Source organism: Globicephala melas, chromosome 9 (assembly GCF_963455315.2).
Source record: "Globicephala melas chromosome 9, mGloMel1.2, whole genome shotgun sequence".
Lineage (NCBI taxonomy): Eukaryota > Metazoa > Chordata > Mammalia > Artiodactyla > Delphinidae > Globicephala > Globicephala melas.
This window is the reverse complement of record NC_083322.1, coordinates 76,084,729-76,102,132: the sequence shown is the minus strand read 5'-3', so window position 1 is coordinate 76,102,132 and position 17,404 is coordinate 76,084,729. Positions and strand designations below refer to the sequence as shown.

The 17,404-nt window shown below is 38.6% G+C and overlaps 1 protein-coding gene across 3 annotated transcripts in view; it reads right to left on the bottom strand.

The window, feature by feature from the left end:
* ELAPOR2 (endosome-lysosome associated apoptosis and autophagy regulator family member 2) overlaps window positions 1–17,404 on the bottom strand; it is a 286,012-nt gene that overhangs the window by 12,491 nt on the left and 256,117 nt on the right. For all 3 annotated transcript variants that reach the window (XM_060304726.1, XM_030857005.2, XM_060304727.1), the window contains 3 exons: window positions 9,267–9,393; window positions 4,654–4,832; window positions 3,484–3,649 (listed from right to left, as the gene is read on the bottom strand). In XM_060304726.1, coding sequence (XP_060160709.1) covers window positions 3,484–3,649; window positions 4,654–4,832; window positions 9,267–9,393 — 472 coding nt within the window. The remainder of the gene's footprint in view (window positions 1–3,483; window positions 3,650–4,653; window positions 4,833–9,266; window positions 9,394–17,404) is intronic.

Genomic DNA, 17,404 nt, shown 5'->3' with positions numbered 1-17,404 from the left:
TTGCAAGTGCCTTAAATTTAACTGACTACTGGGTCTACCAAATCCACCAGATGCTCAAACCACAATCTGGTTGCCATTCCCCTTAGGCTTGCTGAAAATTCTATCAGAAACAGCAGGGATGATGCCAGCTTCTGCCCCCAAATAACAACGATCAACATGTCCATTCCCATTGCCATCACTCAATCATTCCATGGAGTGGACAAATACCACCCAGTCTGCGGCATGGACAAACAGGAAAAGCTGGACAAACTGCCCTCAAGCAGTCTCTCCAAAGACAAAGAAGAGACACAATTGTTTGACATGAATCGGGAACGCTAAGGTTTACAAGCCAGCAAGGAGGTCGCAGGCACCATCAACCAGCGCTGCCTAACTAAACAGGTCCCACTTGGTGTCCCTAACAACTGTAAATAATACTTTCCTTCCAGAGGCCCCACGTGTACCTCTAGGACTGTACTTTTTGTATAGAACCAGATGTTAACTTCTCTCCTAAAAACAGCACGGCTTGTACTTGTATTCTAGGAGTGGTCATAAGTGGTCATAATTCAACTGTTTATGAAAACATCCTCGATAGATCACTTAGCCCTTAGACAACTGCAAGGCTCTTTTCAGTATCAGCCTACCCTTGGTTCCTCAGAAGGGGTTCCTGGAGGGATAACTGACTTGTTATTCACACTCACCCCATGGGTAGTTATTCAATTAGCAAAGATGGAACGTAAAAAAGAATGAAATAATGCCACTTGTAGCAACATGGATGGAAATAAAGATTACATTACTAAATGAAGTCAGTCATAAAGAAAAAGACAAATGCCATATGATATCACTTATGTGGAATTCAAAATATGACACAAATGAACTTACCTACGAAACAGAAACAGACTCACAGACATAGAGAACAGACTTGTGGTTACGAAGGGGGAGGGGGAGTGGGGGAGGGACAGATTGGGAATTTGAGATTAGGAGATGCAAACTGTTACACTGATATATAGGATGAATAAACAATAAGGTCCTACTGTATAGCACAGAGAACTATATTCAATATTCTGTGATAAACCACACGGAAAAGAATATAAAAAAGAATACATATATGTATAACGGAATCACTTTGCTGCACACAGAAATTAACACAACATTGTAAATCAACTGTACTTCAATACATTTTTTTAAAAGAAAGAAAAGGCAGCACAAAATTTGTTTCTGACTCTAACTGAAGTAATCCATGACACCACTTCAGCCTTTGAAGGCATTCAGGTCAACATCAACCCACTGTCCATACATTGTTATGGACAATATAACTGCCTTATTCTTCCTCCCTGAGGGCCAAGACACGATCTGTACAGTCACTAAAATTCTTTGTGCCTGGACTGTCTTGTTGGATTGCCATCTTCCTAGACCAAAAGGACAATGACCACCTGGTGGAGGACACTGCTCACCAAGTTCCCCTACCATGGCCCAGGTAGACAAAAGTGGGAGATGTATAGGGTCTTTGTAAATTTTTGAAAATGTCCTTAACCCTCTTCCATCTGAATCGTATGGAGGAAAGATCTCAGTGCCAGTGGAAAGGTCTCAGGCTGAGTGGAAAGGTTAATACAGGGACCTAAAAAGAAAGCCACCTCCTTCTAAGGTGGACCGTGATGACTTACGGCATTTGTTTGGTTAGTTGAGTCTGAACCCTGGTATGATCCAGGTTAATAATACAAGTTGGCCTCGTCTTGCTGTTCGGTGTCTTGTTGGCAGTAGCTCTATTTTTTAAGTGCTATAGGAAGCAAACTGACCAGATTTGATTCCAGCCTCAGCCAGTCAGATTAATCAGAGTGAACAGTGGAATGGTGTACTAATGGGAAAGTTGCCGGAAGCCAAGATAGTGTAGGAAGGAGGTTTGGATCTGTTGGGAGACAGCTCCCCAATGGTTCTCTTGCATTTCTGCCTGTCTTATGAGTGAGACACTGACTTCCTTTTCCAGACTACCTTTTCAAAGGACCTAACCCTAACCCTAACCCTAACCCTTGCATTTCAACCCTTGTATAGAAAGCAGCCTTTGAAAATAAAGATATTGTGTCCTTCCATAGCAAAGGGCGGGCTTGCTTACAGTCTTAGAAATAGTATTTCCCTCTTGAGCAATGAACACGCATGTTACCTGTCCAGTACGATAACAACACTATCTCCCTTTGGAAGAAAGGACAGAGATGCTTGCTGTCCTTTCTAAAAGATTCAGGTTCCCAAAGCTTAAGGTTCCTTTCCTGTAAGGCACTGTGTGTACAAGCGTCATCTGCAGGACGTGGGGCTCTGCAACTCGTATAAATGCTGATGTTTCGGCTAGTGCTTCTGCTGTGAGTGTTCAACTGTCCTTTGTCTGTGATCAGAAGTCCCATGTCTTCTAAAGTATCCATGAAACCATGGAAGGCTCAGGTGTTAGCTTGCAAGGAGGGTAAAATCTCAGCTCTTGACAATCTCTGTACATTCACTGTCCCACAGCAACAGTATCCTCCCTGAACTACCATATTAAGAAAAATCAAAGAACCATTAGTATAAGGGGAATAGGGCTTATTTGTTTTATTTTCAAATGATCCCCTATGATATAGTTATGTGCCTAAATTAGGAAACGATTACTAAGACACTCTCAATAAATGCAATCTTTCACCACATGTCCTTCCTGCTGAAAATCCTTTGAAATGGGTTTTCTTTCTGGTTTCGTTCTGTCTTTATTCCTGCACAGGTAAACTGGTAATGTTTCATCTTTTAAGTCAATGGTGAAGAATGTCAATAAAATGTGTCTACAAATAATACTTAGGGCTTCATGCTATCTGTTTGGATACAGTAACCATTTCAAGGCCGACAGATGGGATGGCATCTGATAAGTAATATCTCAACATTTTATATAACTTTTATCTCCTGTGTATGAAAAAATCTTGTTGTCAAATAAAAAATATAAAATGAGATCTTTTATTTATCTAAAATTTTTGTTTTTTAATACTATAATACATAATCTTTGTGCAAATTCAAATATTATAAAACTGCCTTACTTCAAAGACTAAAGACACCCATTTATTCAAAATTCTCCAAAAGCAGCTATCATTAGTAGTTTCCTACTCAAATACTAATATAAATGTATATTTAACAGAAATGCAATAGTCTATGTGTTGTTTTCGCTTCATTTACCCTGGACCCACTGACATATCAGTACACACAGACATCTCAATCTTTAACACCTGCAGAGGTGCACAGCATCCCACTACTTTGATATACGGAAACTTCTTATCTAAGTCCTTACTGATGGTGTTTAACGTTGTTTCTACCTGGTTAGCCAACAAAAACAATGCTGCAGTGATTATTCTTGTATTTACAGCCTTCTGTACTTCCAAGAGTATTTCTACTGGATAAATACCCACCCTGAATGACAGGGTTTGCACGACTGCTACTGTTAGGTTAATATGGCCCCTTTATTTATAAATACACAGAAATACCAGGTTAAAATTCTGCTCTCACCTTTGTTGCCAAGGATTTGAGTTTTCCCAGTAGCGACTGTTTATTGGAATATACAACTTCCTCTTCATTATCTTCTCCTTCCATGATAGCACAGCTGTCTGCAGCTGGGAGTTCACACTCTTTTGAGTTTGTCGTCATCACTAATTTGGAATATTTGTACTCCAGTCTAAGTAGTGGCAAATAAATAAATAGATAAAGTGGCTGTTTAATATAAATTAATACTTATCTGGGGTGGTCATACACCAGCTAATTAAATCGTCGTGGAGTACAGCTGCTCCACCAACATAGTCCCTTCACCCATAGCCATAACACTATGTGTTCTCATTAATCTACTGTCTACACACCAATCGTTTCCAGAATTTCAGAGAAACAGTGCAATACAGTTAATGCTATCATACTTATTTTACAGTGATTCAAGTGTCCAATTATGAAAAACTTTTGAAAAACAAAGAGAAAATTCGAGGTCTGAATGCATGTTTTTCATTTATAAATATTTGGGAACTAATTTACTATGCAGTTTTCCAAAGTTTAGTTCGTAGGATGAGAATATTATACAGGCAAGTGATTTGGTCTTTATTATTTCTCCCTATCACTCATTCCTTTCTACTCCCCACCCCAGATATTACAACTGTGCCTACATAATACAGTAGAGAACTTTCACAGCCCAACTGACATGTAAATCATTTTAAAAGAGCCAAATCACATAATGTATCAATATACAATTGGAAGTTACACTCAATACTCAACTTCAGATTCTGAAAGTCCTGGAGTATACACTTAGTCTGTTTCTTTGCAAACATCTGCCCACAAGAAATTGAAAGAGAAAAGATGAGGCAAGAAGGCAGCATGATGTCATGAAAAGAAAAACAGACACACAGAGAAAATCTGCCTTCCTTTCTGAGCTCTGCTCCCATCTACCTGAGTAGCCAGGATCCTCTGTTCCTTGTTTTAGAAAAACAACGGATCTAATTCAATTACCTCTAATGTTCTCTGATCTCTCTGTCATCAGAACAACAGTCATTTCCATTTGCTTTCTTAAAGGCCTTTCCTATAACTCCTTCACTACGGGAAATGTCTTGTGTCTCTGAGAGAAACTGTTGCATATAATGATTAACTCTAAAAGATTCACAACAAAAGAGATTTCTCAGTTCTTATACAGAGGTTACTTACTTCTGATTCTTTTTCCAGAAGTAGCAAGTTAGAGCCACCAGCAAAACAGCTGTAAAAGCTCCCACACCTGCTCCCACTTTTAGCCAAAAGTCAACTGTTTCGCAGGTTGACAACTTTTTCTCAGGCAAAGAAATTCCTTTAATGCACCACTTAGGTTCATTCCACACGTATAAGGTTTCCTTTGAAAAAATGACATAAGAAATGAGATTTAGAAGGAGAAGCGTTTTGCTAACCGTTATTCACAGTAGGCAGAGAGCATTATTCGGCTTTCATCTAACCGAAGCTCCAAAGAGAGAGGAAAGGGATATAGAAGAGAGAGAATAAGGAAACGATGAATGAAAATGTAACAAGACCATGAATTGTCAGATCAGAAGGCTTGCTTCAAGCTGAGGAGGTTGAATAAAAAGGACTCCATCTGGATATATCATTGGAGCTATTTTCTTCCGATTTCTGATGAGTCCTGACTTCTTAAATCATGTTTTTAAATGAAAGCTTAGATTGTTTCATATAACTGACTGGAACGGGTTTCACCCACCCATCACGTAGGTCCATTTCCCCAAAAAGCCTCTCCGCTGAGTGAAAGAGCAGAGCCCGGACCCAGGACATGTAAGTGCAGCATGACCGGCAGGCTTTGGTGTGGGGCAGGCACACAGACTGCACGCCCCGCTTCCCCTGGCCAAAATAAGGAGGGTGTTATTCTGGGTCATCACTACCCACGTGAGGGACTCACTCTCGTCCTCCCAAAGCACATGACCCAATTTTGTTAGGGCAATGTTTTCAAACTGCTCCCTGCAATCAACTAGTAAATAGTAAAATCAATATACTGGGTCTCAACCAGCAATTTTTTTTAAAATAAACAAATAAGACAGATTAGAAACAAAAATCAGAGTATAGTGCATGGTTCCTTATGTATTTCAACATACACAATGACAGGTAGCAATTTGCATGATGATTATATCCAGTGACATTAAATGACACAAGGCATTACATTTTTTGCTCATCGTGCCTCCCGAAATTTTCTGGTGAATGACAGTCATTTATCAACACCCTAACAGAAGCCTAACACCATAACGTTTAATGTCACACACATGCACACACTTTTACAGTTGGTCCTGAAGTGAACGATGTGCAGAAGATTCCCATCTACTCTGAGGAAAAATTTCAACCAAGTTTTGGATAAGAACTTTTTAGAAAGGACATTAGTAATTGAAAAAAATTTTCGTGTAACATTTTCATGAAACTTAGTGTGAATAAATTATTTTTAAAATGGCTCGCATGATTTTTATAAGAAAGATGAGGAATGAGGAGGCAGGAGCAAGTTGAACTGCTGCCTCTTCATCTGAAGGACATTCCAACAAGAAAAACAGACTATGAAAGGATTTATATGGTTGTATCATATATGCCACACCCAATGCAAATGGCAAGCTGTAATGTCCAAGGACAGTCTTCTAAACAAACCATTAAAACTTCATAATTAAAAAGATACATACTTATAAACCCAGAATTGTTAACTTTTCCATAAGCTCCTCAAATTGTTAAAGAAAAAATAAATCAAGCTGTTGGCAGAATTTCTTAGTCATTCTATAACTTAGCCATTCTCTGAATCTCTTAGTCGTTCTATTAATTAGGAAGATTTATCCCTTCATTAGGCCATGTCTTTGGGAAACAAGAAAATGGCTGACACTGCGGGTGAAAAATTTCTTCTTCCAGCATGTAGGGATATTTTGCGAACAGGGTGAGATCAATTTGTTGATAAATTTTAAAACTTACCTCTCAGTGATAACACAGTTATCTCTTCAAATCGCTACTACTGTATAACATTTAGAAGTAATGCTTAGTACATACTTAGAACCTGGTATAGATTTTTGAGATCCATTTTGATAAGAGCTTTTATCACAAGTCATGTAGCTCTTTTAGTTCATACCAGCTGTATGTGGAGGACTTGTAGTGTGTAAATTTAACTTCACGTGCTTCTGGATTATATGTCTTTACAGAATTGGAAAAGCAGACTCTCAGTCAATATAAAGTGCAAAACTGTAAAGAATGAAGCAGGCAATAGGATGGAAATGCAGAATTATTAAAGCAATTAAAAGATACTCTTCGCAATATTTTGCAATCATTGTTTTTTCCTATCTTGAGGCTTTGGCATCCAAAGAAATCCATGCCTGTTCACCGACATAATGGAAACTGCAGTGAAAGTTGTCATTCGTATTGAAAGCTCACCAAAGAGCAGACTTTTCGAAATATATTATTCAGAGATTGGAGGTGAACATACCCACTTACTGCATCAAACCCATTTGTTCGTTCTTGCAATGGAATACACTAAGGAAGGACATTTCATATTGTGCGAGTTGAAGCTCGCTCTCATCTGGCAAATATTTTCAAAATTGACATCTAAGTATTAACAGAAGGGCATATTTAACTGATTTTGGTATTTCTCAAAGTAGATTTGGAACTATGGGTGGGGTATGGGGGGAATTACATACCTCAACATGTCAAACACAACGAAGTGTTTCAAAAGGTATTATTCTCAAGGCAAAAACAGACATTTAAAAAGCATCACCTCGCAACTAACTGTTCCTAACATTCTTATAAGATGTTGAACTGAGGTTTTTCAATGAAGACAGCTTGAATGAGATAAAACTAGAGAAATTGTTGCCACCCCACTGTCTTAAACTTCTAATCACTACCTTCCAGAAGAGAAGTATTAACGAACGTTTGGATAGAAGGTCATTTAGCTTTTCAAAACTCCTGAGTTAAACTTGGTGGCCAAAGAAGGGAATGCACCTTTTATTTTTGATTTACTCTTAAAAAAAAGGATTATAAGATAGTAAGTTTAGCATAATTTTAGAGAAAAGATAAATTTCCACCGTAAAGCATAAAAAAAGGTGTCAGTATTATTAGGAGGATTAAAAGGAAACCATTTTTTTTGTGAGGCTGGAATTTTTATCCTTAACCCCCTTAAAACTGTTGAAAAGAACCTGGCTCAACCGTGCCCTCAATGTGTGAGCAGTGTTGTATCTGTGGGCTCTGAGCCAGAATGAGCTATCTACAGGTAAGCACACTTAACTGAATTAAACATTTCCTAATTTTCTGATTAGTTTGTCTATGTGGAGACTTCTCTGTTTTGTATTACAGTATTAATAAAAACATTTTATATTGTTATCCCTATACTTTATCATAAAATATGAAAATAAGTATTGCTCCATAAAACAATTTTATTTTTAGGCATATCTCTATGTGTCTGAGTTTGTGTTTGTGTACTAGGCTTCATGTACAATGTCTTTCTTACTACAGGTTCACTGTCATTCAAGTATGAAAAATACCAATGTAGAGAACAGTTCTCAATGTTTTTTTTTTATTCTTAAAGGTAGACTGCTTCCAAATACGCTGAATGTATGGCTTTGGGTGAGGACATTCAGATTTTTTCTCCCTCTTCAACCCTCCAACCTGCCAACTATTAGCTCCTTAAGACTTTCCTGGAAAGAACAGCTCCCCTGTTCGATTCCCTTACCCAGTGAGCACCCTCGCATCATTCCATGCTGACCCGAAAGTCAGTCCTATCCCATCTACCTTCTAGATCTCAGAAATCCCACTGGAATCTCTGATCCTCTGATGCCCATTCTCCAGTAGGGTCCCCACCACTGGTACTGATTTATCCTCTCATCTGTGCTTCTTCAATGTCATTTCAATGGAATTTGGAGAGAGTGAAGTGGTAAGTCATCTTCAAAGAGGTAAAGCTTGGGTTTTTATATGGTACTAGTCAAAGCTGGTGCAGGGAAGTGGGTACTCTCAAACACTATTAGTAGAAAAGCAAATTGATGCAACCAAAGCAATTTAGTAACACGTCTCAAGAACCTTAAAAATGTCCCATCTCCTCGAATCCAGTTAATCCCTTTCCAGTAATAAACTCTAAGGAAATAATCAAATGTCTAACAAAGATGTTCATTACAGTCTTATTTACAAAAAGATGGTTTTCAATTTTTTCTTAAATGTCCAACAGGGGAATTATTAAATCCCAAATTGCATATATAATAGCACATTTTTCAATAACTAAAAGTCATGTTTTTTTAAAAAAATTTAATGACAAGGGAAGTGTATTAAAGGCATAATGGAAACAAAAAAATACAGAGAAGAGAATCTCAACTTTACTTTAAAAAACAAGTAAGCAAACGAAGGACTGCAGAGGAAATAGAGAGTAGGATCTTGATTTACATATATGTGGGAGGGGTGCACGTGAGATTCACTCTTTATGTATGCTTCTTATGGAGAGTCAGTTACATCATCCTCATCTTAATTATACCTATAACTGCATTATATAAACCAAATTTGGGTTTAATTATATCATTTCCTTATACTCTGGGTAAATATCCATAGTCTAGAGCTCCCTTGCTATAGTTCATTTTCCCCAATTCCAGTACACATCTTCAGCTACCTCAACATATGGGAGTCTAGGTATCAAACTTGATTTTAAATACATATTAATATCTCATTAAGTTAACTATAAGCTTCAGCCATGCTACTGAATCTCAGTTTCTATGGTGTAAGCAATGCTGGACTAAACAATTATATTTTCAATGACACAGTTCTGCTTAGATAGGTTTGCCTCTTACCTGAAATCCCCTCTTACAGGCACCCTCAATCTCATGGAAGTCATGCTCTGTGCACAGAGGGCAAGCTTCAGCACTCTCCCACAGGAAATAGAATGTACATCCATCACAGGTACCTGCTGGACACTTGCTGAAATAAAACAGGAAAAACAACAAAACCAACAGCTTTTGTAACACCTTCAATTGAGTCCAATCAACATCTGAATGCATGCTGCATACATACTGGGAAGCAATGCCTGGATGCTGAGGAAACACATGAAAAATAATCGAAAGGAGACAAAAACCACAACAAAATACCACTTTGTACCAACCAAGATGGTTAGCATCAAAACAACAGATATTAACAAGTGTTGTGAGGATGTGGGGAAATTGGAACCTTCACACACTGCTGATGGGAATATAAAACGGTGCAGCCTTGGGAGAATCTGGCAGTTCCACACACAATTAAACACAATTACCATACGATCCAGCAATTCCACTCCTAGGTAAATATCCAAGAGAAATGAAAATACTATGTCCATACAAAAAAACGTGTATATGAATGTTCATAACAGCATTATTCATAATATCCAAAAGGTAGAAACAACCCAAATGTCTACCAGCAGATGAATGGATGAACAAAATGTGGTATATCCATACAATGAAATATTACTGAGCCATGAAAAGGAATGCAGTACTGATACATGCCCCAACTTGGATGAACTTCAAAAATGTTATGCTTAGTGACTGAAGCCAACCAAAAATTCCACGTATTGTATGATGTTATTCAGATGAAAGTCCATAACAGGGAACTAGACTTCAACATTTGGAAGTAGGTTAGTGGTTGCTCAGGATCAGGAAAGGGGCTAAGATTTAGAGAGGTAATAGCTAAAGGGTATGGGATTTCTTTGTGAAGTGATGAAAAATTTCTAGAATTGGCTATGGTGATGCTTGCACATATCTGAATATACAATAACCACTGAACAGTACGCTTTAAATGAGTGAATTTTAATGGTCTGTGAATTATATCTCTATAAAGCTGGGGGGGGGGGGTTAATTTAAAGAAACAGGTACAGATAATGACCCCCCCCCAAAAAAAAAAAGCTGCCGGAAAGTTTCTTGGTGAATCCTTACTGACTGAAGCAAGAAACTATTTGGAAAGATTCTAACGGGAATGATTATTTTGTTCATGAATCCATTAAAACCAGGGGAATACTGTTCCCTTAGTTTGCCTACTGCACTTCCCCTAAGTCAAGCTGTGTAAATACTGGGCATTGCCCTGAAAACCTCCTTCAGACCTCAGCTGGTACAGAGTAGAGGTGTCCTGAAACAACTAATAGCAAAAAGATAGACACACAATAATAGAGAGAATCCAAAAAACATCCCTTTTTAAGTTTTCATTTCAAATGCCTTTCTGATGATACAGCACCCAAACCTTTAATTTTCAGTCTACCAGAAAGGTAAAATTTCATACTGTCAGTTAACTAAATATATTCTAAGGTACCCTAATATGAACATTGAAACAAATTTACATGCCTGAAAATTTATGCATTTTCACATGTCTATCTTTCTGAAGTGTCCGTGTACTGCAGACTAAGTGGACATGGGTGGGAGGTAGACAAAAGCAATGTTCTGTACAACATACTTCAGAAACAGAGACCCAGATTGTCAAAACTAAGAACAATGGCGAAGAGCAACTCTTTGGAAAAATGACTTGACTCTCTTAACTGCCTTAATTTCTCTGTTTGTAAAAAGAGAGTAATAAATATATTCAGACTAAGAAGCAAAGAGAGATTTTTTTTAAAGGAAAGTACAACAGATGAAAACCATGCCACTTAAAAAATTATTCCTACCCTCTACCTTCCAGATCAGTAAAAGCAACTCAAAGTTGCTCTTTTGAAAAAGATTGTGTAATCAATGAGAAAAATTCTTCAAGAATGCCTTATTTGCATAACAATGCTTTGCAACTTTCAAAATAATTACACTTTTCTGATCATTTAGCCAAAATCACCAATAGGCTTTCCAGCTCAAGTCTTTCCTCCCTGAATTATTTTCTATTTTATTTTTCCAACACAGAAAAACTTTAAAAGGAGAAAAAACTGTTTATATCGGAAAGATGAAAGAGTAAGTATGCTAAAGGTTGAGAAAAAAGAACTCAACAAATGAAAAAAAGGAGAAAATTAATCAAACTGGCAAAAAGCTCTACAGAGAAGACTTGGGTTACGATTCTAACTGGACTTCCAAATGATTCTGTGTTTTCCCGTAAGTGATTCAACCTCCCTCCCCACCGTATCACTTTTATAATTTGTCAAAAGCAGAATGTCTGCTATACTGCATTCATAGGGTGGTTATAAAGGATAAAATGAGAGAACAATTTGGTAAAGTTTAAAGCGCTGCAAAATATAAAAGACCATTAACAATGTATATCACTTTCTAAAGAACTGGTAGAGCCAAAGAAACAAACAAAAATCAAGATGTTAATATAATTTATAAAGCTGCCATTAGATGTCAAAATACTACAATGATTCAGTGCCTTTCCTTGGCAGACTTCACTTTTTGAAAGAAACTCTTAGGTTAAAAGCAGTTTAGTTTAGAATCAATTCTTTAATTCTTTTAACTCAATCAATCATTTAAAATGTGGAATATACAAATTTGATTCTTTGTTATAAACCTAATTGTCACTGTTTGAATCAGGCCTTCCCTGGGAAGTAACAAGAATGTATGAAGCAGTAATCATTTCAATAGTGCTTACATATATAAACAAAAACAGAAAAAGAGATAAAAGAAAAAAAGTAGTAAGATAGATAAATCTTTTATTGCCAGATATGTGAAATACCTTTCCCCTTGCTGACCTGTGTCACCACCATCTTCTCCTCCCAACCAGCTTTTCACAGGTGTCGCTAATTGTGCTTCGACATAACTTTTGCTCTAGGTGACCACCACAGAAACCAATGAGTACACGTTCAAAGAAACGAGACAAAGTTTGTACAGTCTGGCATCCCCTGGCACAGGCAATGCTCTCTGACCTCCTGGTGACTCCTTTTGGCTTTGGTATCTCAGGAAGCTCAGGCTTTCTCTGCCAAGGATGCCTTGTCATTGGCAGAAACCCTTCTTGTGTAGGGTCCATAAAACACCATTGCATCTTGCTCTAATTTTGTTTGCCCTAAGGCTGAAGAGCATCAATCACTTATGACAGAGTTTGAACACAAGATATTTTGACCTAGGAGTCTTAGATCTATAAAATTTTACCCGTGTCCTGCAAAAATCTCCCTTTCTACAGGTTCTACCCTTGGTTAACTCGCAAAAGCCAGCATCTGATGAAGACATGGACAAATTATATTTACTGACACTACCTAGTCCCTTATTTTTAAAAATTTTTAAAAACAGTTTTATTGAGATATAGTTCAAATAGCATACGATTCACGACATAAAAGTGTACAATTCAATGGGTTTTAATATAGTCACTATATGTGCAACCATCACAGTCCATTTTTAAATATCTTCAAAATGAAAATTCTTTATCCATTCATTTGTGGATGGATATTTAGGTTGGATAGCATACTTGGCTACTGTAAACAATACTACCATAAAACATTAGGGTGTAGGTATCTTTTTGAATTAGTATTTTTATTTTCTTCGGATATATATCCAGGAGTGGAACTGCTGGATCATATGGTAATTCTATTCTTAGTTTCTTGAAGAACCTCCGTAATGTTCTCCACAGTGGCTGCATCCATTTACATTCCCACCAACAGCATACCAGGGTTTCCTCTTCTCCATTCTTGCCAACATTTATTCGTGATTTTGTTAATGATGGCCACTCTGACTGGTGTGAGGTGATATCTCACTGTAGTTTTGATTTGCATTTCTCAAATAGTTAGCCATGTTGGGCATTTTCCCTGTGCCTGTTGGCCATCTATATGACTTCTTTAGAAAAAAATGTCTATACAGGTCTTCTGTCAACTTTTAAATTAGTGGGTTTTTTTTATATTGAGTTATATGAGCTGTTCATATATTTGGGGGGTTAACCCCTTATCAGGCGTATCACTTGCCAATATTTTCTCCCAGTTAGCAGGCTACCTTTTCATTTTGCTGATGGTTTCCTTGGCTGTGTCAGGCCCCAGGGCTGGGGTGTTCACTACGTGGCTCAAATGGCTCACTCCTCAGGGAGGATCTCCAAGCCTGTGACGTCTCCCTCCTCTTCTGTGTCCCCTCCTAGGGGCACAGGTCCCGACCTGATCGCTTCTCTTCCCTTCCTACTCGACTCCACGTGGATCTTTCTCTACAGTCCTGGTCACAGACGACCCCTCCTGCCAGTCTCCAGTTTGTTTTTGGCGAGAACTGCCCCATATGTAGATGGGGTTTTTTTTGTTTTGTTTTGTTTTTGTTTTTTTGCGGTATGTGGGCCTCTCACCGTTGTGGCCTGTCCCGTTGCGGAGCACAGGCTCCAGACACGCAGGCTCAGCGGCCATGGCTCACGGGCCCAGCCGCTCCGTGGCATGTGGGATCTTCCCGGACCGGGGCACGAACCCGTGTCCCCTGCATCGGTGGGTGGACTCTCAACCACTGCGCCACCAGGGAAGCCCTATCCTCTGGCTTTTAATAACTTAAAATGAATAGACAACTGTTTTGGCTTTAACAGTCCTTCCCCAAATACCAACAAAAACACTAGCATCCAATAGATCCAGCGACTTTGATAGAGAGACTCTAAACCAGAGCCTGTGAAGAAACCCCTGGTGTGCTCGACCTCTGAACACTATCAGGACAGAAGTGTGAAGCACCCCTTTTGTGAGAGACAATCTCCTCAGACAATCTCCTACACGTATAATGAAAATGAATTTGGATTTTGAAGGAGGTTTTCACGAAACGATTTTGGATTTATTTATCAACTACCCAAGCGATTAAATATGGTGCTAAGTTGTAAGAAAGAGAGGAGGAAGATTTTCCTCTAACTCAGAACGTTAATAAAGACGACCCTGTTTGAGGAAAGATGAGTCATTAAAAAGACGGTACCGAACACTGGCAGATCAGTTGAGCTGCCCCCCGGATAAATGTGCTACTTGCCCCTGTTTAATGTGCTTCTTTGCAAATCTCTGTCTATAAGGGATAGGGGGAAATGACACGATGAAAGCACGATGGCATGAAGAGAACAACAGACACAGTCAAGAAATCATTCCATCTTGACTGAGCCACTCTATAGCTATGGGTCCTCGGTGTTTGCTACTGTATCAAGTAAATGGGTTTGACTGAAGGATCTCTAATGGGCTATGACATCTCCATTACCAGAGTAAACATGGTTCCCTCTACCTGTTTTCGAATAAGGCTTTTTAAAAACTTTTTCAAACCGTTATAAAACTTTGCTGTTAAAACTAACAGCAATTTCTCATGTTTTTGAAAGAGCACTTTGGACACGTGCTTAGGTCTAAATTTTTCCTAATGAAAGGAGAATCCCGGATTCCTCTAACCATGCAGGATCATGATTAGGGCTTTGGAAAGCCTTTTAGGCAGAAGCTGGAGAGGCATCTATTTACGGATATTAGTGGTCGATCGTGCTCGCAATTTTTTCTTTGGCCAAAGTACAAACTGCAGTAGAGAATCTCAAAAGTCCACTCCGACTCTGATTTCATCTGCCACAGACATCATGCTGTTAAGTTTAATTGAAAACGTCTCACACCCTCCAGATACTTTGTGGAATTAGAAACCAACTGCATTTGCCAGACCAAACAGACAGGCTGTTGTTTCCAACTGCTGTTTAGTAGGCGGCCCAGGATATTTGCCACTCCTTCTGCACTGCATGGGAGATGCACGGAGAACACAGTTCCCCTCTTCTCCTGCCCCTTTCACTTTCTGTAAAGACATTCTCATTGATATTTTCCCTGGTCACCAAGATACAGAGCCCCGGCCAACATTACTACTGCCAAAGTCGCCTTTGCCTGGTTTGCCAAGATTCTTGGCCAAGAGAGAATTCCAGGGGATGGCATCCCTTCCCAACTGCCAAGGACTCCCTATAGTGACTTCCTGGTCAGCATATGAGACTTCTGCAAGGCAACTGCCTGCTTAGCACCTTTCTTTCTCTCATGGAGAACTTAAAGCTCAAATAAGAAAAATGCAAATTAAGTCCTCTTCAAAAGTAACCTAAGTAAATTCGGCTCTGTTAACATTTCTGTTAGTAGGAAATCTTTATTCAGCCCTACAGCTTAAAGAAAAAAAAAAATTCTAATTATTTCCGGACAAGCTGCTGTTTCTCATGTTCTGATCCTGGTCCCAGAGCTCCCCCTCGTGCCCTGATGGAAATCGATTCAAGAAAGAATGAAAAAAGTGAGAGACAGGCATGGACATATATACACTACCAAATGTAAAATAGCTAGCTAGTGAGAAGCAGCCGCATAGAACAGGGAGATCAGCTCGGTGCTTTGTGGCCACCTAGAGGGGTGGGATAGGGAGGGTGGGAGGGAGGGAGACGCAAGAGGGAGGAGATGTGGGAACATATGTATATGTATAGCTGATTCATTTTGTTATGAAGCAGAAACTAACACACCATTGTAAAGCAATTATACCCCAATAAAGATGTTCGAAAAAAAAAAAGAAAGAACGAAAGGCCAGCACATTTAGGTTGTGGGGTTGAAAGCATTCCCTAGAGACGTGGTCCTCAGACTTCAGTGTGCGTCATAATTATAAACAGAGCTTCATCAAAATATGGGTGAAGGCATCCACCCTGTAGACCACGACGTTTTAATTTAGCTTTTCAGAAAACTAAAATGCAAAACAACGTGTGAGAATCTGTGTCAGAAAACAAAAAAGTCAAATCTCCAAAATGGGGGTTAAGACCAATGGTTCTCAAACTTTAATATGTATCAGAATTGTCTTGTGTTTTTATAAATATTCCTGTTCCAAACACTCGGAAATTAGGTTTCAGGGAAGGCCTAGAAATCAGTTTTAAAATAGACACCCCACTCTGATGCTTTTGCAAAAATGTTCCTATAAAAGGGTTTCATCTTCAAGGAATTCATGGAAAAGACTGACAAGTACAGGTTTCTGGTAACTGACTATACTGCTGAACTGAATGAGTAAGCATTTTCAGAACTCTAATGGAAAACTGATGAATTCATAAAAGTGCTAACAGAAGATCGAGATTAAGAATAATTAATTACATGGGATCATAAACGTGCTAACAAAAGATCAAGATGAAAAAAAATTAATTACACGGGACTGAGCGAACTGATGAGGATGATTATAATTTTTGTGACTTTCTGTTTGAACCAAAAAAATGTGAGCTAAAGTATTAAAATGATTGATTGCTTTAAATAAATAAATAAATAAGAATAAATTTTAAAATTAAAAAAAAAGATAGACACCCCAAGGTATTCTGCTGCATATGATCTTGGGAAACCCTTGCAAAGACAGTCAAGTAGAAAACACTGCCTGAGGTCAAAGGAGGAACTTAACTTTTCCTCTCCTCACAGGGAAAATAATTAGTTTCTAGATGCCACCATTTAACATCATGAGACTATGACTTTCTTATTACGTTAAAACATCAGAATCCACCTTGGGAGAGTTAGAGTGATACATTTTCTAAAGGACAGAGTTAGTCTTCAGTAACATTATCTGCTTAAGTCATAGAGGCTCCTGGAGGAGGCTTCAGAAGTCATCCAGGTGGACTCCAGAGAAGTGAGTTGCTAGGTCCGAGAAAGGACCTCAGAAGTGCTATAGTAAATAAAACAAACCTCTGAACTTGAAGTCACATGGTGGGATATCAGAGGATAGTGAAAGAATCTCTGGATACGCCTTCTCATAAAGAAAGTGTGCTTGCTGCCTCAACTCCAGCGTGAACACTGGCACAGGGATCCTCCACCACACGATGCCCTTGAGCACCAGACTCCCTCTGTTTCTTTCACTGATGTCCATTACCTTTTATTATGTATTGCGCTCATCACATTCTTCTCTCACCTTGAAAAGGTGAGGAGAAAAATTAATACATACATCTACGAGAACCAGAGTAACAGCGCTGGTAAGAGGTGAATGCTAGTATGCCTTTATGCATAGAAATGAGCCCAAAATACTATGTTATCACTGTAATTATTTTTAAGATGCCCAAGTAACTGGAGCAATGCTTAGACCACTGATTTCCAATCCTGATGTAACATACGCAGGATAGCTTAAAA